The 23,946-nt window shown below is 39.6% G+C and overlaps 1 protein-coding gene across 1 annotated transcript in view; it reads left to right on the forward strand.

Moving 5' to 3' along the window:
- PFDN1 (prefoldin subunit 1) overlaps nt 1–23,946 on the forward strand; it is a 61,498-nt gene that overhangs the window by 21,039 nt on the left and 16,513 nt on the right. The window contains exon 3 of the mRNA XM_032627574.1: nt 7,160–7,244. Coding sequence (XP_032483465.1) covers nt 7,160–7,244 — 85 coding nt within the window. The remainder of the gene's footprint in view (nt 1–7,159; nt 7,245–23,946) is intronic.

The raw sequence follows: 23,946 nt of genomic DNA on the forward strand, positions 1-23,946 counted from the left end.
TTGTTTCACAGGCTGCAGGGTTGTAGTTCTTGCTTCTGCTGTCTGCTCCCTGGTGGATCAGGCTGTCTAAGAGGCTTGTGCAGTCTTTCTGGTCAGAGGTACTGGTTCCTGCCCACTGGGTGGTGGAGCTGGGTCTTGTCCCTCTGGTGGGCAGGGCCATGTCATGGGGTGTGTTTATTGGGCACCTGTATGCTTAGGGAGACTTTAAGCTCCCTTTCTGCTGATGGGTGGGGCTGTGTTTCCACCATGTTGGTTTTTTGGCTTGAAGCATCCCAGCATTGGAGCCTCCAGGTTGTTGGATGGGGCCAGGTCTTGGTGAGAGAATGGTAGCCTCCAGGAGGGCTCACGCCAATGAGTACTCCCCAGAACTACTGCCGCCAGTGTCTTTTTTTTTTTTTAAACCTTCTTGACCGTATTTCTTTCTTTTTTAAAAAAATTAATTAATTTTTGGTTGTGTTGGGTCTTTGTTGCTACGCATGGGCTTTCTCTAGTTTTAGTGAGTGGGGGCTGCTCTTCGTTGTGGTGCGTGGGCTTCTTATTGTGGTGGCTTCTCTTGTTGCGGAGCATGGGGCTCTAGGCGTGTGGGCCTCAGTAGTTGTGGCACGCACGCTCAGTAATTGTGGCTTGCGGGCTCGAGGATACAGGCTCTATAGTTGTGGCACACGGGCTTAGTTGCTTTGTGGCTTGTGTGATCTTCTTGGACAGGGGATTGAACCTGTGTCCCCTGCATTGGCAGGCAGATTCTTAACCACCGTGCCACCAGGGAAGTCCCAACTATCTTTTAAAATGATTAACAATGAGAAAAACATGCCTTTTATATTTATCTTAATTTATTATTTCCAGTGCTTTTCACTTCTTTATAAGTTTCCATATGTTATCATACTCCTTCTGCTAGAACAGCTACCTTTAAAATTTCTTATGTATGTTTGCTAGAATACATTCTCTCAGCTTTTGTTTGTTTGAATTTCTCCTTCATTTTTGAAGTATATGTTCACTGTGTATGTAATGCTGGTTAATAGCTTTTGTCTGTCAGTATTTTGAAAATGTCATTCCATTGTCTTCCTTGCATAGTTTGTGACAAGAAGTTTGATGTAACTCTTATCCTTGTTTCTCTTAATGCAGTATGTCATTTTCTGGCTGCCTTCAAGATTTTCTTTTTAGTTTTAGTTTTCAATAATTTGGTTATGTTACATCTAGTTTTGTTTTGTTGTATTTATTTTTGTCTGGGTTTCTCTGAGTGTCTTGGAACTGTGATTTGGCTTCTTTTTTTCATTTGTTTTAGAAAATTCTTGTCCATTGTCTCTTCAGATGTTTCTCCATTTTTTTTTCTTCTTGTTCTGGATCTCTAATTACACATGTGTTAGACAACTTAATACTGTCTCTTATGTCTTGCCTGCTGTATCCTGTTTTTGTTTGGTTTGTTTTATTGGTTTTTACACCTTTTTTTCTCTTTGTGTTTTAGTTTGATTAATTTTTATTAACCCATCTTCAGGTTTACTTCACCTTTGCCATGTATGTAATTAGTAACACTGTAAATGAAATTCTGTGCTTGAGATTTTCTAGACCATAACTAGGTTGAATTTTTAATTTTTTATTTTAAAAACTATTTTTATTTTTTTTGGGCTGTGCTGTGTGGCTTGCAGTATCTTAGTTCCCCAACCAGGGATTGAACTCATGCCATTGGCAGTGAAAGTGTGGAGTCCTAATCAGTGAACCCCCAGGGAATTCCCTTATAGGGTGAATTTGGACCAGAACCCATGAGGAAGTCACCTTATGGTTACAAATTCTTAGGGGACATTTTTGTTTTTTCATTTTACTTACTACCAAGGTATAGACAGGCAAGTTTATTTTACCGTACTGAGAGACAAGTTGTTGTTGTTGTTGTTTTCACTCTTAGACTGAAGGTGGAACCCTTTAATTGAGGATTCTCTTAATAACATCACTTTGGATGGTGCCTAGGTTTTATCTCCTGTGTCTGTGCCAGTTTGGATACTGAAGGTCTCTAGGATTCAGCAGAATCTCTCATGGTGAAAACCAATTTATTGCTTTCTTACCTTCCACAATTTCTGATTTCACTTCATTTTGGCCCCTGTAGAATCTTTTTTTTTTTTTTCTTCCAGTTTTATTGAGATGTAATTGACAAACAGCATTGTGTAGGTTTAAGGTGCACAGTATAATGATTTGACTTGCATACATTATGAAATGTTTGTCATATAAGTTTAGTGAACATGCATCATCTCGTATAGATACACAGTTAAAGAATAGAAAAAAATATTTTTTTCCTTGTGATGAGAAGTCTTAGGATTTACTCTATAGCTTCATATGTAACATACAGCAGTGGTAATTTTATTTACCATGTTTTATATTACATCCCTAGTACTTATTTGTCTCAGTGGAAGTTTGTACCTTTTGACTGCCTTTATCCAGTTCCCCTTCCCTCACCCCCTGCCTATGGTAACCACAAATCTGATCTCTTTTTCTGTGAGTTGGTTTGTGTGTTTGTGTTTGAAGTGTAATTGACCTACAATGCTATGTTACTTTCTGTTATATAACATAGTGATTCATTATTTTAGTACATTTCAAAATGTATAGAAGTGTATTTCAAAACGTATTTCAAAATGATCACCAGGTAAGTCTAGTTACGATTTGTCACCATACAAAGATATTACATAGTTATTGAATATATCCCCCACACTGTACATTTTATACCCTTGACTCATTTATTTTGCAACTGGAAGTCTGTACCTCTTAATCTCCCTCACCTATTTCTTTCTTCTCCTTACCCCCCTCCACTCCGGCAATCACCTGTTTGCTCTCTGTATCTATAACTGTTTCATTTTTGCTGCGTTTATTAATTTGTCTTTGTTTTTATTTATTTATTTTTTGTGGTACGCGGGCCTCTCACTGTCGTGCCCTCTCCCGTTGTGGAGCACAGGCTCCGGATGCGCAGGCTCAGCGGCCATGGCTCACGGGCCCAGCCGCTCCGCGGCATGTGGAATCTTCCCGTACCGGGGCACGAACCCATGTCCCCTGCATCGGCAGATGGACTCTCAACCACTGTGCCACCAGGGAAGCCCTGTTTTTAATTTTTAAATATACTTTTGGGCTTCCCTGGTGGCGCAGTGGTTGGGAGTCCGCCTGCTGATGCAGGGGACACGGGTTCGTGCCCCGGTCTGGGAAGATCCCACATGCCGCGGAGCGGCTGGGCCCGTGAGCCATGGCCGCTGAGCCTGCGCGTCCGGAGCCTGTCCTCCGCAACGGGAGAGGCCACAACGGTGAGAGGCCCGCGTAACGCATAAAAAAAAAAAAAAAAAAAAAAAAAATATATACTTTTGGCTGCGTTGGGTCTTTGTTGCTGCTGGCAGGCTTTCTCTAGTTGTGGTGAATGGGGGCTACTCTTCATTGCAGTGCGTTGGCTTCTCTTTGTGGTGGCTTCTCGTTGTGGAGCATGGGCTCTAGAGTGCAGACTCAGTAGTTGTGGCACATGGGCTTAGTTGCTACACGGCATGTGGGATCTTCCTGGACCAGGGATCAAACCCATGTCCCCTGCATTGGCAAGTGGATTCTTAACCACTGTGCCACCAGGGAAGTCCCTAATTTATTTTTTAGATTCCACATATAAGTGAAATTATACAGTATTTGTCTTTCTTTGACTAATTTCACTTAGTATAACACCCTCTGGTTCCATTCATGTTGTCACATACGGGAAGATTTCATTCTTTTTAAAAAAATGGTTGAGTAATATTTCATCATATATATGTATATGTGTGTGTGTATTTATATATGTATATACATCTTACATCTTCTTTATCCATTATCTGTTGATGGTACTTAGGTTGCTTCCATATCCCGGCTATTATAAATAATGGTGCAATGAACATATGGGTGAATATATCTTTTCTAATTTGTGTTTTCATTTTCTTTGGATAAATACCCAGGAGTGGAATTGCTGGATCATATGGTAGTTCTATTTTTAATTTTTTTTTTTTTTTTTTGCCATACGCGGACCTCTCACTGCTGTGGCCTCTCCCACCGCGGAGCACAGGCTCCGGATGCGCAGGCTCAGTGGCCATGGCCCACGGGCCCAGCCGCTCCGCAGCATGTGGGATCCTCCCGGACCGGGCCATGAACCCACGTCCCCTGTATCGGCAGGCGGACTCTCAACCACTGTGCCACCAGTGAAGCCCTATTTTTAATTTTTTGAGGAACTTCTGTACTGTTTTCCATAGTGGCTGCACCAGTTTACATCCCCATGAACAGTACACGAGGGTTCCCTTTTCTCCACGCTGTGAAATCTTTAATTTGTGGTTGCTCAGCAAAATGTTAAAGTTTTTTTTTTTTTTCATTGCTCTGGATGTCTACTCTGCATAATGCCAATAATAGAAGTCTTACTCAACCTTTCGCAATATGGATGTAGCATAAATTTTAATTGCTTCTTTACTAAGGGATTTAGGTTTTTGTTTGTTTTGCTAAAAAATTATGAAGTAAAAAATTTTTTTGCATGTTCTTTGGGCACACATGCAAGTAGTTTTCATCACCAGCGGAGTGAGGCAAAGGAGCAAGATAAGATCATTTTTATCTAGCCTTTTGTGTGCTACTTAATTTGCAGATTCTTTACATGCCACTAGAATATGTTTTCATATTCTAAAAATTTCCCACCCAAACAAAAAGCATTATCATAAGCACATTGTTGTTTCTGAATAATCTATGTTCAGGTTACCATACTTTGGAAGTGTACCCAAAAACAGCATTGCCACTGACCCTAGATTGTGTTTTTGCAGGTGAACAACACTTTTTATATATGCTGAATCATTAGAAAATAGAAGTTATGTATCAGCCTGCAGGAGAGTTCAGAACACAGCTTCTGATGTTTCTCAAATAAAGAAAACCAAAAGCCATCATAAATTATGTTTTTCAGATGGCATAGTTACAAATAAATGAGGAAATGAAACAGCAGGCTACATATCCTTGATAGTTTACAGTGCAGGGTCACATGGCATTGATTTCCAATGTAGAGGCCTTTTATCAATACAAAGCAGTGACTATTGTAGATTATATGATGCTGAGTATTAATAAGCATGTTTTGTGCATATCTGTTATATGAAAATAATTTTTCATTTCATGCTTTAGTTTTCCTTTGTGGCATTCTGAACTGTGGAATCCTTTGTCTATCATTTGGCTTTCCATAAACTATCAGGCAGGATGTCTGTGAGAGTCTCTACTTTGAGAAGTAGTGTACATAATACTTATTTATCATGTACCACTCATAATTACATTATCATGATATATCCTTTATCTTCAAAATAACGTCTGAGAATTCATTGTCTTTTTTTTTTTTTCATTGTCTTTTAACACTAGAAAAAGGTGTTTTCTAAAGACTTTTTCCAGAAATCCAAATGTTTCTGGGGGCTCTTTCCAATCCTCATACAATGTATCTTTGGCATTTTAAAAATTGAGAACTAAATTTTCTGTAATTTTTTTTGGTTTGAATTTTGTCTGTGTAATTATTCTTTGAGATAGACATTTGAATTTACTCCATACTCATCCTTGTTTAAAACTCTTGTGGCTGAGATGTCCTCAGGCTTGTAGATTGGCCAGCTTTGATGACATCTCTCTGGCCTTTGAAGTTGGCACAGTTCAATATAGATACCTCAGGGGTGTGTGGCCATGGAAAAACATGTTTTTGTTGTTGAGTGTTCTTGCTTTCTAGTAACTTTATTTTCTGCTCAAGGGATTTAGTATCTGTTCAGATACTTTATTTTTAAAGACCACATAAGTAATGACTTGACCTCTAATCTTAGCTTTGAAAATTTCCCAGACACTAATAAAGATAATGTCTGATGACCTATTATTTGAAAATACTATTCACTGGCCAGCAATCAGTGCTATTTAAAAATGTATATTTTACTCTGAAAATTATTTCCATGGCCGAAAGACTTTGTTAGTAAAATCATGCATGTAATGAGATGATGTTTAGTTTTTTGCTAAACTCTAAGTTATGTTCAAAGAGAAGAAACAGTCTGCTTAATTAATTGTATTTTTCGTTGTTGTTCTTTTTTGGAATCTGTTAATAACCCAGTTGGACAGTCCTGAAAGAGATTTGAGTAATTGAGATTTTCCCTTTCTTCCAGTGGAAGGGAAATATTTCAATTTACTTGCTTTAGGCTATAAAATAGTTTGCTCTTCCTTTGCCCACAGCAAGAATTATGAGCCTAAAGTCACAAAACAGATTCAGTATTAACTTTTTTTTTTTTTTGTGGTACACGGGCCTCTCACTGGTTGTGGCCTCTCCCGTTGCGGAGCACAGGCTCCGGATGCACAGGCTCAGTGGCCATGGCTCACGGACCTAGCCGCTCCGCGGCATGTGGGATCTTCCCGGACCAGGGCATGAACCTGTGCCCCCTGCATTGGCAGGCGGACTCTCAACCACTGCGCCACCAGGGAAGCCCCTCAGTATTAACTTTTAAAGTTTCCCCATATTTCCACCCTCATCAACTGTAAGTAATGTGCCTGAATGTAAAATGGAAAAAGTTGAAAATTTCCACTTGTGCAATTTGAGCTTTTCAGAGGTATTATACACTCTGGATATAATAATAAAAGATACTGGGCCTTATACAGCGCTTTTTGTGTGAGGAACTCATATAAACACTAATGCATTGATCCTAACACAGTACTTGATTGTGACTTTAAAAGGTCATGAGTTACTGCTGTTACAAAAAATTTTTTTAAAGGTTGGAGGAGGAGCTGTAATTTACAAATATTGTTTGAAAGATATCTAGATAAAAGTTGATACAGGAAACTGAAAAATTAAAGTTATGGGGGATTTTTATTGTTTGTTAACTTTTCTTCTAGCCTACAGTAGATTTTTATCCCTTTATGTTTTTTTTCCCTTTTGTCTATGAATATACTTGAAGCCCAATTCCCTTCTTAAGACCAGAAGGCACAATTTACTTTTAAGCTTTTATTCCTTCTCAGCCAAGAAGGCTTCAACCTGTGGAGGTTTCCTGAGTTTGTCATAACATAGTAATACATTTTATTTGTTCTCAATTGGAGATCATCCTTCTAGTTTTCTTAGTTTAATATTTGTGGCATATAGTTGTTGATTTTGATGAACATAGTAGTCACGTGGCTTAATCTTCAACTTTTTTGTGCTTTGTAGGTTTATTCTTCAGTCCAAGGAGGCAATTCATAATCAGCTGTTAGAGAAACAGAAGATAGCGGAAGAAAAAATTAAAGAATTGGAAGTAAGTAAGTTTTGACTGAATACTGATAGTCGTAGTCGACTTTTAGGAAAAAAGTAATTATCGTGTCATATTAAATGAAAATGTATGCCTGCCAAGGTCATGTCACATTGTTTTCATTTTTTCTAATTGTGCTAGAGCTATGAAGCAGTCTTTTTACAGCAGTGTATAAGACCAGAAAAAAGACTAATCTCTTGAAACCTTAGGGAGTTTTGAAGAAGATAGGATACTGTTAACCTGAATGTATTTCTTCCATTGCCTTTAAGTGAACATGTCTATTCTTAAAAAATATAATAAAATAAAAGCACAGTGTATATTTAAACACCATATGTTGTGGTGGATGGGCATGAGAGTAGGTAATGATAATAGTAGTCAAAGGATCTAGTTATATGACTCTTTCACACATTGTAATTCTAGACAAGGACTGAGTAGTAAGCTATAACTAATTAACTATCCGAAGGGTAGTGCTCCAGTGAGGAAAACAAATTTTTTTTTTTTAAGCTAGGGAAAAAGATGATAGGTAAGAGTAATAATTTAGTAAATCTTTGGAAAATTGGAGTTTATTATTACCATTTCTTTATACATTAAAACCTCAGATGAAATAGTCTTCTTGGGCTTTGGTGAATGATCTATCCTGTATATAGTAAAAGTTGGACAGGACAAAAAAACTGGTTATTATTTTTTGGGACCAAGATTTCCTGAGATGGGGGTGGATACAGTGACTTCATAGGTCACTTTATCTAATTTCTTTGAATACTATTTGAGGCAGTGGTTCAGAATCTGACTCAGCCCTCTGCTGAATTGGTGAGACACCCCACGTAGCCTTCAGGGGATTTCTCAGGGACACTGACTTGGCATGGCTGGGGCAAGCATGTTGTATCTTAGGTTACTTAGGGTTATTTTTGTTTGACTACCAATGAGAATTTAAACAAACTTGATAGTGGCTTTGTAGCTCAGAAAATGTATTGTAAAACAAAACAGATAAGCAAACAAAAAAAAAAAGAAGGAAACTTATCCTGTAGTAACCAGGTTGTTATTATATCCTATTTTGTCAGCCCAACTCTTCTAGATTGAGTTTTCCAAACAAAAGTATCTTAAAAAAACTGAACGAAAATATTTCATGTAGATTACCAAAAAAAGTGTGTTTTTGCACTTGTTGGTAAATATATCTAAAAATTGTCCTGATGAATAAGTAGCAAGATGCAAAGTAACGTGTAAATAATTCTTTTTATGGAAACAAACAAAAACCAAGATCTGTATATGAACATTGAAAATGATTTGTAGGTATATATATTAAATTAACACTGGTTACCCTAAAGAAATTAGATGGGACATGGGGATACAATTTTTTTTCTTATAACCTCTGTGTTGGATAAATTGTAACAAGTATGTGTTAACCTTTTTTTTTTTACCATCTTTTTTGGAGTATAATTGCTTTACAATGGTGTGTTTCTGCTGTATAACAAAGTGAATCAGCTATACATATACATAAATCCCCATATCTCTTCCCTCTTGCATCTCCCTGTGTTAACTTTTATAATTTAAAAAAATCATCAAGGTAAAATTGCCACAGATGATTTTAGCATACTATCCATTTCTGATGAATATTAGGAAATTCATTTTCCAAAAGTTTCGTTTCACGGAGTCTCTTAAATACTGGTAAGAGTATCCTGATATCTGTCAGGTAATAGAAGTAGATTAGCTAGCTTGTTGGTATTTGAAATGCTAATTAACAGCTACAAAAAACTAGCAGAGTTAAACTATAGCCTCTACCCTAGGAAGTTATTTTATGTTTTTAATCTTTCATCTTATACACTATTTATATTATAAAAATGATGTAAGTATACTATAAAAAAGAAAAACGGTCAAAAACTAAAACATGATTAAACAAAAATAATGACTTTCTCCTCTTTCTGCATACCCTCAAAATGTCACTTTTATGGTTTGATGTGTATTATTACACTTTATAAAACTTTATTTTATAAATAAGTTCATACACACATATATACACTTTTTGAGTAAAGAGGGATTATGCTGTATATAATGTTTTTCATCATTTGACAATTTACCTTTCCATTTTAGTAATGTAAATCTAGTTTATATTGTTTCTTGTTTTCCATTTATCCTACCATCATAGTTTCCTTATTACCTCAACATTCAATTATTGCATGATCCCTGCCTCTGCATTTAGTGTTCTCTCCAATACTGCCCTAACCTGTATTTTTAATGGTATCACCCACTACACACACTCTTCTCTTCCCTGAAGCAATCCTATACTTTTTGACTGCCATACCTTTATAATTTTGTTACTTCAGCCTGAAATGTATACACATGTGCACAGACCCACATGTGCATGCATGCACACATACATTGTTAGTTGCAGTGTTCAGATTTTCTGTTTCTTACTGATTATTTTTCCTCCTTATTCAGTTAGTTATGAGAGAGTTGTGTCAGATCTCCCTCTGATGATATTTATGAATTTCTCCTTAGTCTTTCAGTTTAGTGGGCAGTGGTATTTAGAAACTACTATCTGGGTGCTGTAAATGCTCATTATTACTGTATGCATAGTTGAGATGATATGTTTCATTTTGCTTTATATGTTTAGGAATTTCTCAGCTCTTTTAAAGATAGCATTCCATTGACTTCTGGCTTCCATTGTTGCTGTTTAGAAGTTATCAGCCTAATTTTTGTTCCTTTGTCTTTTCTCTGTGGCTACTTTTAATATTGTTTTGTCATCTTTCATGCTTTGTAGTTTCTCTGGTATATATTTAGGTGGGGATTTAGTCTTTTTGCTTTTTTCCTTAATCCTATCTGGGTTAAGTTGAGTTTTCTGAGTTTGAGGATTAGTGACTCATCAATTCTGGAAACTTCTTACTATCTCTGAATATTACTTCTTCACTGTTTTCTCTTTTAAATGGTATTTCCTGCTGGAATTTTTTTCTCACCTTTAAACCAGCTGTTTCCATCATCTGCAGTAGCATCTTAACTGGTTTTTCCACCTCCAACTTTCTCTGTTCTAATCCTTTTAACATATTGAAGCTAGAATGACCTTCTAAAATGTTAAATCTGTTGTATTGTTCCTCTGTGTAAACCCCATCATTGTTTTTAGGGTAACATTCAAGCTTTTTAACATACCTTCAAGGCTGTTTATGAAATGACTCCTGTTTCTTTCTCTCATGTCCCTCATATCCTCTTCCTTCTCTTACACTGTATGCTCCAGACATGCAGAAGTAGTTTGTTTTTAGAACTTGCTGTGTTTTCTTTGTCTACTAGGTCTTTGCAAAAGTAATTCTCTCCGCCGGGAACTTCCTCCTTCTGCTCTTACCAGCTCTGTTAATCCTTAAGATCTTAGTTTAGGGCTACTTCTTGTGAGAAGCATTTTCTGATTCCTCAGTGTTAAATTAAGTGCTTTTCCCTTGTTCTGTCTAATTATTCTACTAGTTTCATAGCACAGTGTGAGGATTTGGGCATATAAACTATCATCAGTTGAAGTAATTACAAATATGGTTTCCTATTACTTGGGAAGCTTGATGAAGATTCAGAGCTCTAAATAGTTTTTCCCAAGGCCTTCCAGTTATTACTCTGCCTTTCATACAGTCTCTTCTTCTGGGCCCTAGTATTTCTTGTCAGTCCAGCGTATTTCATCTTATTTAATTATCATTATCATTATTAGTTTCTACCCTCAGATACCTTACAATTAAATTGAGGAGGCATAATTTATACATAACTCTGCAGACAAAGGCCAGGCTGTTTAATTTAGCACATTTTCATCTCTGATGAAGTAAGCTTTTTGGTTTGGGTCCAAAGTTCTAGTTTTTGACCAGAGCTATTAACTCGGCCCCACTGTGTGTGCCTACCCACCCCCTACCAACAGTCTGTATAAATGACGCTATGGATCATTCTTTTGCATGACATAACATAGGTGCTAGTCTGATCGGAGAGCCCATCTTCATTAGTATTTTCTAGACTCGCTTTTATCCACTTCCATTCTTTTTTTTTTTTTTTTTTTTTTTTTTTTTTTTTTTTTTTGCGGTACGCAGGCCTCTCACCGCTGTGGCCTCTCCCGTTGCAGAGCACAGGCTCCAGACGCGCAGGCCCAGCGGCCATGGCTCACGGGCCCAGCCACTCCGTGGCATGTGGGATCCTCCCGGACCGGGGCACGAACCCGTGTCCCTTGCATTGGCAGGTGGACTCTCAACCGCTGCGCCACCAGGGAAGCCCTCCACTTGCATTCTTACTGTTTATGTTTGCCCTCTCCAGATTTTTTTCCCCAGTCCTACTTAACCTAGAATTTGTTTAGCTTTTGATAACTGTAGTATGCTGTGTCTACATTGTCAACCAGCCTGGTGTCTCACTTGCTGGCCCTTTTCTTCTTATGGAGCAGAGGTGGGGGTACTGTAATGCTGCTGTCATGTCCTCTTTCTTTTGGGCCATGTGGCGCATCATGCGGGGTCTTAGTTCCCCGACGAGGGATCGAACCCGCGCCTCCTGCAATGGAAGCATGGAGTCTTAGCCACTGGACCACCAGGGAAGTCTCTGCCCTCATGTCTTCTTTTTTTTTTTTTTTTTTTTTTTTGCGGTACGCGGGCCTCTCGCTGCTGTGGCCTCTCCCGTTGCGGAGCACAGGCTCTGGACACGCAGGCCCAGCGGCCATGGCTCACGGGCCTAGCTGCTCCGCGGCATGTGGGATCTTCCCGGACCGGGGCACGAAACCGTGTCCCCTGCATCGGCAGGCAGGCTCTCAACCACTGCGCCACCAGGGAAGCCCCCTCATGTCTTCTTGATAGGGAGTTATATTACATACTAGAAGGGTAAAGACAAGTACCATCTTAACCTTGGGAAGATAGTCTGTCTTTTTCTTCTTAAAATTCCATATTTTACATTTTAATACCCCTATGTTGGGTTCTTCAGGCTGTAATCACTTTCCTGGGTTTGACTAGGAAGTGTTTTCATAACAGACTCATAATGTGATAGTGTTATATAGATTTTTATCTTGCCTTTATAGAGATGGTTGATCAGGTTCTGGGAGGGAATGTCACCATTTCTCTTAATGGCGACGAGCAGACCAATGATGGTAATCCGATTGAAGAGAAAAAATAAAATGCTTTAGTATGATAGAGTAACCATGTTATTTATGTCATTGAGGGAATTCTCTATTTTAAAAAAAATACTGAGAATGAATAATCTTAAAGAAGATGGCTGAGTATATAATACGTAATACAGTATATGTTAGAAAATGCAAAATCGTACTTTGTAAAAATGACATGAGTATAATTGGGATTTGGAATTAGGACTTCATGAGTCTCATCTGTCTTTGTAAAAATAATTTTCTTTTTGAAATATACAGCATTGCTACAAAAAGAAAGTATAGTTTTTTTTAAGAAAATTCAACCTTAGGTAAAGTTGAGTTAGAACCTTATTGATAGATTGAAGAGATATGTATCTTCTAAAGAGTGAAAAATACATCCTATATTTTTGCTCACTTTTTTAGAGGTAAAAAGAAAATAATTACTTGTGGACTTCTTTTGCAGTTGCAAAAACTTAGATTCAGCATTCAGATGAGCTAGAGCTGAATTTTTGATGTCTTGCCTTTTGAATCTCAAGTATTTGGAATCCTTGAGATAAGCTTTCAGTGGTATATTTGAACACATTTTGACCACTATTCTCCTATGTCCTCTCTCATTGAATTACCGCTTCAGGCTCATCTGCCTTCAGTTTAAAATCCCCATTATATTTTAGGCACACGCAAATACTGGTTGACCACTTTCCTTTCCCTCTTTCTCTGATGTGGTTACCACCCCTTCCACCACCCTAGTTAGCTCAGCAATGACACAATAAAAATAAGAATAAGGAAACCAGGACATTCTGGCCTACATAATGCCACTTCTGATGCAGAATGTTACAATCCCAGGGTTGTGAAATAGCCCTCCAGCCCATGCTATAAGTAAAATCTAAGAAACTGTGAAAGTCCTGGCTCTTCCACAAAAATGGCTATTATGGTCAGACAGTAGTTCCTGAAACAAGTAGGAAGACTAGTGGCAAGAAAACTGGATAGGAGGTGCCTGTGACACTCTGTAGTTGGCTGAGTTCTGAGACTGATGAGAAAATGTTTTGGAGTTTCCATGATTGAGGAGATTTTACTCTGCCTAATGAGGATCATTTTTTCCATAGCATGGGTGGGCACTGGTAGGCACTTGGATGGATGTCCAGTTTTTGCCCTAAGTACCTCACTTTTGGGCTGGTACCTTTTTTTTTTTTTTTAATTTATTTAGCTATTTTGGTTGCATTGGGTCTTTGTTGCTGCGCGCAGGCTTTCTCTGGTTGCGGCAAGTGGGGACTACTCTTTGTTGCAGTGCACGGGCTTCTCATTGTGGTGGCTTCTCTTGTTGCAGAGCGCAGGCTCTAGGTGCGCGGGCTTCAGTAGTTGTGGCACGAGGGCTCAGTAGTTGTGGCTCACGGGCTCTAGAGCGCAGGCTCAGTAGTTGTGGCGCATGGGCTCAGTTGCTCCACGGCATGTGGGATCTTCCCGGACCAGGGCTCACAGTGTCCCCTGCATTGGCAGGTGGATTCTTAACCACTGCACCACCAGGGAAGCCCTGGGCTGGTACCTTTGTGTGTATGATGGGACACCCTCTTTGGACGTGATGTCAGGTGGACACTACTATATGGTAAGCACTGATTCTTACTTGTGTTTTCAATGAAGAGAGAAGGGCAGGTGAGAGCAAAGCCAGTGGCAGAATGTTTTTGTTTTTTGCAGTACGCAGGCCTCTCACTGCTGTGGCCTCTCCCGTCGCGGAGCACAGGCTCTGGACGCGCAGGCTCAGCGGCCGTGGCTCACAGGCCAAGCCACTCCGCGGCATGCGGGATCCTTCCAGACCGGGGCACGAACCTGCGTCCCCTGCATTGACAGGCGGACTCTCAACCACTGCGCCACCAGGGAAGCCCAAGAATGTTTTTTATATATTAAACAAGAATTACACCCAATGGTTCATCTGCTTGCATAGCTCAAAGTTTAGAATCCATCAAAAAAAATTAGTCATTTATTTATTTTGTAGTGAAATATAGCATTTACAGAAATATGTATTAAAATACATGTAGTTTAATGAATAATTATAAAGCAAACACTTGTTACAATCATCCGAACCAAGAAATCAAAAATTGGCAGGACACCAGAGCACCGCCCCCTACCTTTCTTTCTCCCTTCCATTCCTGCCTGCTCTCCCCCTCCCTCAGGTAACCCTAACTTTTGGATAATTATTTCCTTTCATAAAAAATATAGTTTTACGGGGCTTCCCTGGTGGCGCAGTGGTTGAGAGTCCGCCTGCTTATGCAGGGGACACGGGTTCGTGCCCCGGTCTGGGAAGATCCCACATGCCGCGGAGCGGCTAGGCCTGTGAGCCACGGCCGCTGAGCCTGCGCGTCCGGAGCCTGTGCTCCACAACGGGAGAGGCCACAACAGTGAGAGGCCCGCGTACAGCCAAAAAAAAAAAAAAAAAAAAAATATAGTTTTACTACCTATGTGTATATCCCTCAAGACAGTTTTTGAACTTTATATGAACAAAATCCGTCTCCATATTTTTTGCTTTGCTTCACTTCTTCCTCAACATTGTGTTTGTGAAGTACATTCATATTGAGATTGTGATTTGTTCATTTTCATTGCTGTATGTATTCCATTATATAGTTGTACCACAATTTATCTTTCCAGACAGCTCATTTTTACCCTTAAGAAGTCAAGATGTTCTCATGGAGCATTTGCACAGTTTCTCTCTTAGCCTCTTGCTGAGGAGAGCTATTTTTCAGAGACATCTCCTACTCCAACCCAGGAGAGTTTGAGTACTAGAGAGCAGTAAAGTATAAAATGTCTCTACTCTAAATATTAGCTTGGTGATTTCCCACCTTCAGGAGTAACTAGATAGCTAGGCACCTCTGAGTGTCTTAAAAAAATTTTTTTTAAATAATTACAAGATTAGTAAATTAATCTCTTTCTATGTTGTTTTGATTTTGGGAGTCTTGGGTGAAGTTTCTCTTATTGTTCCGTATGTTGGGATTTCACATATGAATACTTATCTCTTTATAGAGTTCATTTGTATTCTTAACATTTATGAAAAAGGATGTTTGTTTTAAAATAGTTTTTAGTTATTTAAGACTTGTCTAAAAGAGCCTGATGGTTGGAAAGCTAGAGTTATAGTGAACTATATATATTCTCCACATCCTGGTGTTTTAGGGCTTAATGTAGCTGTGTGATCCTCCTCTGTGACTTTCAGAGAAGAATGAATCTGAGTAAGTCCATATATGCTCTTTTTCTGGTTGAGTATTCTTTATTGGTTATTATGAATATTATCAATATCTTGGTCAGTATATATGTGTTATGATTCAAGTGCTAATATTTGCCCAAATGTAAACTATCTATGATATATTTCATTTGATCAGTAGAAATATTTCAGGTCTGGTAAGAAGTTAGATGTAAACAGTCCAGATAGACTTGCCCTTTATAGACAGCCTTTCTTATTTGTCTGTGAAATGCATATTACAGATATTTTACACACACACTCCTTTGATTTGATCTGTTCACTGCTGTGTGTCTTCGTTTTGTGATTAAGATTTACAAAAGGATTTGCATTCCAGTTAGTCCAGAATTCAGCCTTTTGCATCTTGATTCAGTTATTTTCTTCTAGGATACACTCCGGGGGTGGCCTGATTCCCCTCCTTGGAACACTTGTCTATAACCACACCAGACTATCCCATTGAATGCTTCAGAGGGTTGTTGACCTCATCCTTCGCTGCTGTATGCTTTATATGGTCTGTACTTTTCTTTGTCTGACCATAAATATTTGTCCTTAGCCTCCGCCCTCCCATGCCTGAGAGTTCCTCCATTCATTTTCAGGCTGCTTAGTGAATTATTTCTTTTGATGAGTTAGAATTTGAAATTTATTTCGTGTTACTGCATGCCTCCCTGCTCTTGTAACTAGATGGTAAGGTGAAGTTAATCAGTATACTTTTCTTTACCCTAGATTCTTACTCTGATCAGTCTTTATATGACAGGTCTCTTTTAATCTGAAGTAATAGATGCTGGCCAGAAGAAATGAGTTGTTCAATACTCAATGTGGAACAGGTCACACCTGTATTAATGAGCACACTGTAATTAATCAGCTCAAAAGAACAAGATCCAAGCTGATATTTGAACCATGAATGGAGATCTCAAAGTCTATTAGACTTATAGAAAAACATTCATTACCGTAAATTCCTAATTTAAATACTAAATTCCTAATTTAAATACCTTCTGTTGAGTTAGGAGTTCTGGATTCTAGCCCTTGCTGTACTCTAAGCCTCAGTGTCCTCATCTGTAAAACAAGAGGGTTGGATTAGAAGATATCTAGGGTCACTTCTATTAAGTTTATCATTATAACCTTGGTCTTTTTCTGAATTGCCACTTTAGGAGCAAAAATGTCCCCTTAAAATGAAAAGATGGAGGGAGGCAAACCAAAACAAAAAAACCCCAGTTTCCTTTCTGTTTAGATCATTACCTTAATTTATTAATTGTAATCCTATTTTTGCAGGTAAAATAAAACTAGTTGTCTGCCTACAGCTTTGCCAGCTAAAATGTAATACGAGGTGACAGCATATTGTTTGATATCTTTGTAGTAGTTGCTTAAATAACTGAAATCACAGAGATGTTTGTGTGATGGCTTAAAGGTAGTTTGTATTAGGTATCACCTGTTTTAGAGATACTTTTGGGTAGAGCTGTGTAATAGCTTATTAACTCCACATGCATAAAGTAACATACTCAGGGAGACATCATTTTATCATTTGTAGTGCTTTATCCTATAGTGTCATGTAAAATACATGATACTTAGTGGCAAAAAAAATTCAGAAAATATTGAAAAATTATTAAATTCTTTGAGTGTACATGGACTTTTATTATAAGTGGTAAATGTTATAAAATGGGTTTTAATGAATTTTAGTTAATCTGCTGGTGCAGATAGTTATACTGCTTAGGACTTTACCATTTTTATTTTACCATTTTATTCATTTTTCAAAGAATTTTTACTACATTATTTCATTTAAAAATAGTGTCTATGGTTGATGCTGTCTTGCTAATTATGATTTTCTCCCACCTCACTTTGTCTTGTTTTGAAACAAATCTCTCACCTGCCACCAGTATAATAAAAATATATGAATTCCATCACTATTCATGAGGCCATTCTTTTGGGTACATAATTATCTTGTGCTGGAATTTTTCCAAAATGGACACACATGCATTGTACTCCTAACTTTTGTGTAAAACAGTTTAGTTCATTTTATTATGCTTTTGTTTTTAAGAAAACACATGAGGGTGGAACAATACTCCAGGTCAGGAAGCATTATCAGTTTCCACTGATGTTTTATATGTGCTGTATTTTTATATGAGACTCTAAAAGCTCAAACTCTGTGATGCTATAAAGACATGGAAAATGATTCTTTCTTAGGGTTGGAGGAAGTGATGACTAGTGTTTTTTTGCTGGTAGTATCTGATAATCCCCCCTCCCTTTAGCTATTCTAGGCATGTTTAGTTGTCAGGCGTTGTCGGACTAAATTGCTAAAAATAACAAATAAGGGGGAGGCTGTTCTAAGGCCAGCTCTTGCCACTGTCTGTAATCTGTTTAATTTAGTTCCTAAGGAGAAAGGGCAAAAGGAACATGGTGCCATTCTAATTGAATGGGTTTTTTGTTTAAAGTGCTGACAAGTACATTGTTTGAGCTCTCTCTTTTCCCAGACCCCATAGGGCTCATGTACCCACATCCACTTATAGTGGAGAGCCAGAGCTGGGGGTCTCAAGAGCATCCTCTAATCAGTGGTTGTAGTAGAGATTAACTAGGTGATTGTGGTCTTTTGCTCGAATTTAATGTGGCTTTTGACAGTGGAAATGTGCAGTTAGTTTGTGAGAGACGGTGAGACAGAGAAGATGGTAGTTAAAATGGAGGTGTTATTGTGAGAATAAAGACATCTATTTAGTACTCTCTTCTGCCCTCAGTGTTCCCAGAGAGTCAGGTTGTTTGATAAAATTAACCACACATGTGACTTCAGTATACCTGCACGTAATTTTAATCCCCCATTACCAGCATAAACCTCTATGTGGATTTGGCTCTTGACTTTCCTGCACCTTAACTTCTTCCTAATAATAGAAATAACTTTCTGTAAAATGGAGATAGCAGTCTAGTACTTGTTTGTAAAGCTGTTGAAGATCACTGAAGGGATGATTTAAATATCCTTCCTATCCTCTGCTATGTATTTACCAGCGATGGAGTGTGTGAGAACGGGGAGCCAATTTTCAGTTATATTTCTGGTGTTCTACATTCTGTGTCAACTCACCTGAAGGTTTACTGATTTTTATATTCTGAAGTTGCTTATTGATTTTTGTGTCTGTAAGTCCTATCCAAAAATCCCTTTATGTAATTCTTTTGGTGTTGTTTTTTGGTCTGAGCCTGGCCACTTTAGCACCAAAGGAAAAAATGGATTGCTTTTATTAGAGATTCTTGGTAAGGAGTATCTTGGGAAAGCCTGTATTAATGAAGATCCTGGTATTTACCTAAAGCTTTGGAAATTGAGCAATTGGACACTGCAGGCTTTGGGAGTGCTTATTACTTTTAGGCATTTTTAAAGTCACCAACCTGCTTTACTCCCTAATTTAATGAAATACATAATCATTTTAACTGAACTAAAGGGTCTCAAATTATAATTTAGAGCACAGTCTTCAACAATATCTATGCTATATAGATGATGAAGTCTTGTGATTCATGTGGAATGACATACATGGCAGCACTTAAAATCTTTACAAGTAGCTCAGGATTGATATCATTTGTGGTTGAGTTTAATTGGCTCTAGAAATTTGTAAAAAAAAAAATTACTTTCCGTTCCTGGACTTTTGGGGTTCAAACTCAGAGCCTTCATTAATGCAAGCTCAGTGTCTTTCTCTCTTTAGAGAAGGTACGAGAGGGAAACAAGCTATAGGTGGTGATAGAAAACATAAGAGGAAGAAGGAGCTTCTGGTACAATAGTTGAAGCCTTAAAATGGATCAAGTTTTGAACTGAATTGTAAAATATCATTTGCCTTAATTTTTAAGTGTTGATGCTTTCAATATCAGAGGCTGAACTTTCCACTTAAAACTGATTTTTCCTTCCTTTGGGGGACTAAACAATTCTAAGATTCATGATATGAGGCTCTGGCCAATAATAATTGGCCAGAAGAAGTGTGTATGCATGTAAAAAAAAAATCATTAAACGTTTGCTGCGTATCTTGATTATACAGAGTACTTTGGGGTTTTAACTAACTATGGAGGCTTTTTGTTCTTACTTTCAATCTTATACACTAAGGAACCCACAGTCTACTGTATTTACTATGTGCCATGCACTATTATAGGCAAAGACATAATTAGCAAAGGCCCTGATGGCCTGGAGCTTATATTCTGGAGAATGGGATGCGGAGACAGATAATAAACAAATAATATAATTGATAAATGCTAAAAAGAAAAACAACACAGGGTAAAGAGACAGAGAATGGTGAGAGTGTATAAGCTGTCTTATATAGTGTTGACAGGGAAGGTTTCTCTGATAAGGTGATATTTGAGAAGAGAGACCTGAAGGGAGTGAGCAAGCTATGTGTACATCTGGGAGAAGAGGGTTCCAAGCAGAGGGAACAGCAAGTATAAAAACCTGGGGGTGGGGCTTCCCTGGTGGCGCAGTGGTTGAGAGTCCGCCTGCCGATGCAGGGGACACGGGTTCGTGCCCTGGTCCGGGGGGATCCCACGTGCCGCGGAGCGGCTGGGACCGTGCGCCACAGCTGCTGAGCCTGCTCTCTGGAGCCCGCAAGCCACAACTACTGAAGCCCGTGCGCCTGGAGCACGTGCTCCGCAACAAGAGAGGCCACTGTGGTGAGACGCCCGCGCACCGCAATGAGGAGTGGCCCCCGCTCGCCACAACTGGAGAGAGCCCGCGCGCAGCAACGAAGACCCAGCGCAGCCATAAATACATAAATAAATAAATATAAATAAATCTATTCAAGAACAGAGAGAAAGCTAAAGTCTTTAGTTTTTATCAGTATATGTGCTACTAAAACACTTTTTGACAATTTCATGAATAAATCCATTAAACTTTAAAAAAAAAAACAAAAAAAAAACAAAAAAAAAACCTGGGGGTGAGAGCATAATTGATGAGTTGGGAGAATAGCAAGGAGGCCAGTTTAGCTGGAGCTGAGTGATCAAGAATAGTAGGAGGTGAAATCAGAGAGGTATCAGGGAAGAGATTATATAGGGCTTTGTAGGCCATATTAAGGATTTTGGATTATGGTATGAAGTTGGGAGTTTGGGGAGGGTTTTGAATGACATGATCTGATTTACATTTTAAAAGGACCATTCTGGCTGCTTCAGTGAGAATAGATTATGGAGGGCAAGGGTGGAAGGAAGGAGACTTGTTAGGAGGATGTTGCATTATATCTAGGCGAGAGATTGATGTTGGCTTGCACCAGGGTGGTGGCAGTGGAGGTGATCAGAATCTGTATATATTCTAAGGTAGAGCTAAGACAACTGGGTGTAGGGATGAAAGAGAGGAGTCAAAGTTTTGAACCTGTTATGAAGAAATCATACCTCCTTCCTCCCACATACATCATTCATTCAGCTGTTGGAGAGATTTGGAATGGGTTCATGAGAGAGGAGGCATTTTAGCTGGGCCTTGAAGATCAGTTAGAATTTTGCTACATAGGGTTGGGGCAGAGGAGATAGCATTTCAAATCAAAGAAATACTATGGACAGAAGTCTGGAAGTAGAGTGGTGGAATGAAGGGTTAAAGTGAGAAATGAGGTTGGAAAGGCCTAAGGGAAACAAGTTAAGGGTAAAATGAATGAAATCAGCATTGTTTCTACTCACTTTGTATAAGTAAGTACTCCTTGTTCTGGGCAAGTAGTTATTCCCAGTGCAATGCTGTTCATTGACTGTGGTTTCCACATAGCATTCCATGTGTGATGGGCTCCACAGAGATTCCAAATGTTTATGGGAACATATGTACTATTGATAATTCATAGATCAGTGTTTCCTAATCAGTTTTCAAGTTTCAAAAGCAATTTTTTTTTTTTTTTTTTTTTTTGCGGTACGCGGGCCTCTCACTGTTGTGGTCTCTCCCGTTGCGGAGCACAGGCTCCGGACGCACAGGCTCAGCAGCCGTGGCTCATGGGCCTAACCGCTCTGCGGCATGTGGGATCTTTCTGGACCAGGGCACGAACCCGCGTCCCCTGCATCGGCAGGCGGACTCTCAACCACCGCGCCACCAGGGAAGCCCTCAAAAGTAATTTTAAATGCAAATTGAAAGTTTGGCTTGGGCCTTGTTATCTTTGAGGTGCTATTAGATACCCAAGTAGAGATGTTGAATAGACAGTTGGAAGTATGAATCCGGAACTCCAGGCCAATGAAATAAGATTGAGAATTGTCTATAAATTGTCAGTTTATAGGTGGCATTTAAAGTCATAGGACTGGATTAGATCAACTAAGGAGAAAAGGTAGGTACAGGAGGTATAAACAAGGTTCACAGACTGAGCCAGGGGCACTGCAGCAGGATGTAAAGGCTCTTTACAGAGGTGTGGATAGTGTGCAGTGTGAGTCCAGAGAACTGAGTGAACACCCACATGGGCAAGCCTCTGCTGTGAAGGGGCCAAGCTGAAGGGATGGGACCAACTTCCTCCATGGTTAGGGGACTGTGCAGGCCCTTGGTTTTGTGTTGATAGCAGAGGCTGTCAGCTAAGTTAGACCTAAGTTTCAAGTGCTTTGTGGCTTTCTCTTATTAGCACTGACCTGGAGCTAGGCAGGCCTGGTCTGCTGAGGGAAGGTTTGCTTTCCCCGAGGAGGGATTGCAGAATGTAGAGACTGACATCAAGTTAATGTCAGAGCTGAGCATGCTGTCTGGGGGAACTACACTGCAGGCAGTAGTTCAACACAGTTCATTTAAAGCACAGATTAGAGGGCTTCCCTGGTGGCGCAGTGGTTGAGAGTCCGCCTGCCGATGCAGGGGATGCGGGTTCGTGCCCCGGTCTGGGAGGATCCCACATGCCGCTGAACAGCTGGGCCCGTGAGCCATGGCCGCTGAGCCTGCGCGTCCCGAGCCTGTGCTCTGCAACGGGAGAGGCCGCAACAGTGAGAGGCCCGCATACCGTAAAAAAAAAAAAAAAAAAAAAAAGCACAGATTAGAAACCCTGCTGTGTATCTGTGGTTTCTTGAGTAAAATTTGAGGGACGGGGTACTTAATGGGTGGAAGCAAACATGCCTACTAGAGTTGAAGGTTAAAAGTTCCCTAAAAGAATTTTATAATAACTAGTACTTTGATGGTTCCTTGTATACACTCACACATATGCATATACAAACATACACTTTCCTACCCTCTTTCAGTATATACTAAGAAAAGCTTCAGCCTTTAGAATATTTTTTGAGTTCATCTTACAAATTCTTAGCAAGTAATTGGTACTGCTTTTCTTTGCCCTGATATGCATAGCGTAATGCCTTGGCATAATTATTAAGAATATGAACTTCGGGGCTTCCCTGGTGGCGCAGTGGTTGAGAGTCCGCCTGCCGATGCAGGGGACACGGGTTCGTGCCCTGGTCCGGGAAGATCCCACATGCCGTGGAGCGGCTAGGCCCGTGAGCCATGGCCACTGAGCCTGCGTGTCCGGAGCCTGTGCTCTGCAACGGGAGAGGCCACAACAGTGAGAGGCCCACGTACCGCAAAAAAAAAAAAAAAAAGAATATGAACTCTGGAATCAAATGAATATGAATTTGAACTCTGACTGCCACATACTACCACCTTGGGTAAATTACTTAGTGTCTCCAAGACTAAATATACTCTTCTGTAAAACAGCAACAACAAGCAGGGTTGATGCATAGGGACAATAAATAACCCTTTTATTTCCTGCTTAAGTATGGAATCAACTGCAAGCCAAATCTATATAAAAATTTTAAATGTATTTTACGTTTATAACTGATAAAGCTTAGGTTGAAGGATGTGGCTTAGGTGTGCAGCAGTAATAATGGTTTCTAATACTGATCCAGAATTAAGCATACAAATTTAGATGTAGCTACCCAGCAAATCTTTGGAAGTGTGGGACAACCACAGGTCTGTCTCTGCAGAGGCAGGCAGAGCATATCTGTCAAACTTATGAGGAAAATGTGTACCTTCTGCAAGCAGGCAGATCCTGGCAGAGCGGAAGGAGTTGAGCCATAGTTGCTTTTTCCAAACACACCAATTGGAAAAGCTAGTAGTCTTCCTGAGAGTAGATTGAAGAGGCCAGGACTGATAGCTGATGAAAACTGGAGATGAAGAGGATCAGCATTTCTCCCTTCTTACAAAAAGTACCTACCTCATAACATAATACATGTAAATCACTTGATACGGTGCCTGGCACACAGTAAATACTTGGTAAATGCAGGAGTTTTTTTTTTTTTTTTTTTTTTTTTTTTTTTTTTTTTTATGCGTTACGCGGGCCTCTCACTGTTGTGGCCTCTCCCGTTGCGGAGGACAGGCTCCGGACGCGCAGGCTCAGCGGCCATGGCTCACGGGCCCAGCCGCTCCGCGGCACGCGGGATCCTCCCAGACCGGGGCACGAACCCGCGTCCCCCGCATCGGCAGGCGGACTCTCAACCACTGCGCCACCAGGGAAGCCCCAATGCAGGAGTTTTTTACTTGCATATTA

This window comes from Phocoena sinus, chromosome 3 (genome assembly GCF_008692025.1).
Source record: "Phocoena sinus isolate mPhoSin1 chromosome 3, mPhoSin1.pri, whole genome shotgun sequence".
In the NCBI taxonomy this organism is placed as follows: Eukaryota; Metazoa; Chordata; class Mammalia; order Artiodactyla; family Phocoenidae; genus Phocoena; species Phocoena sinus.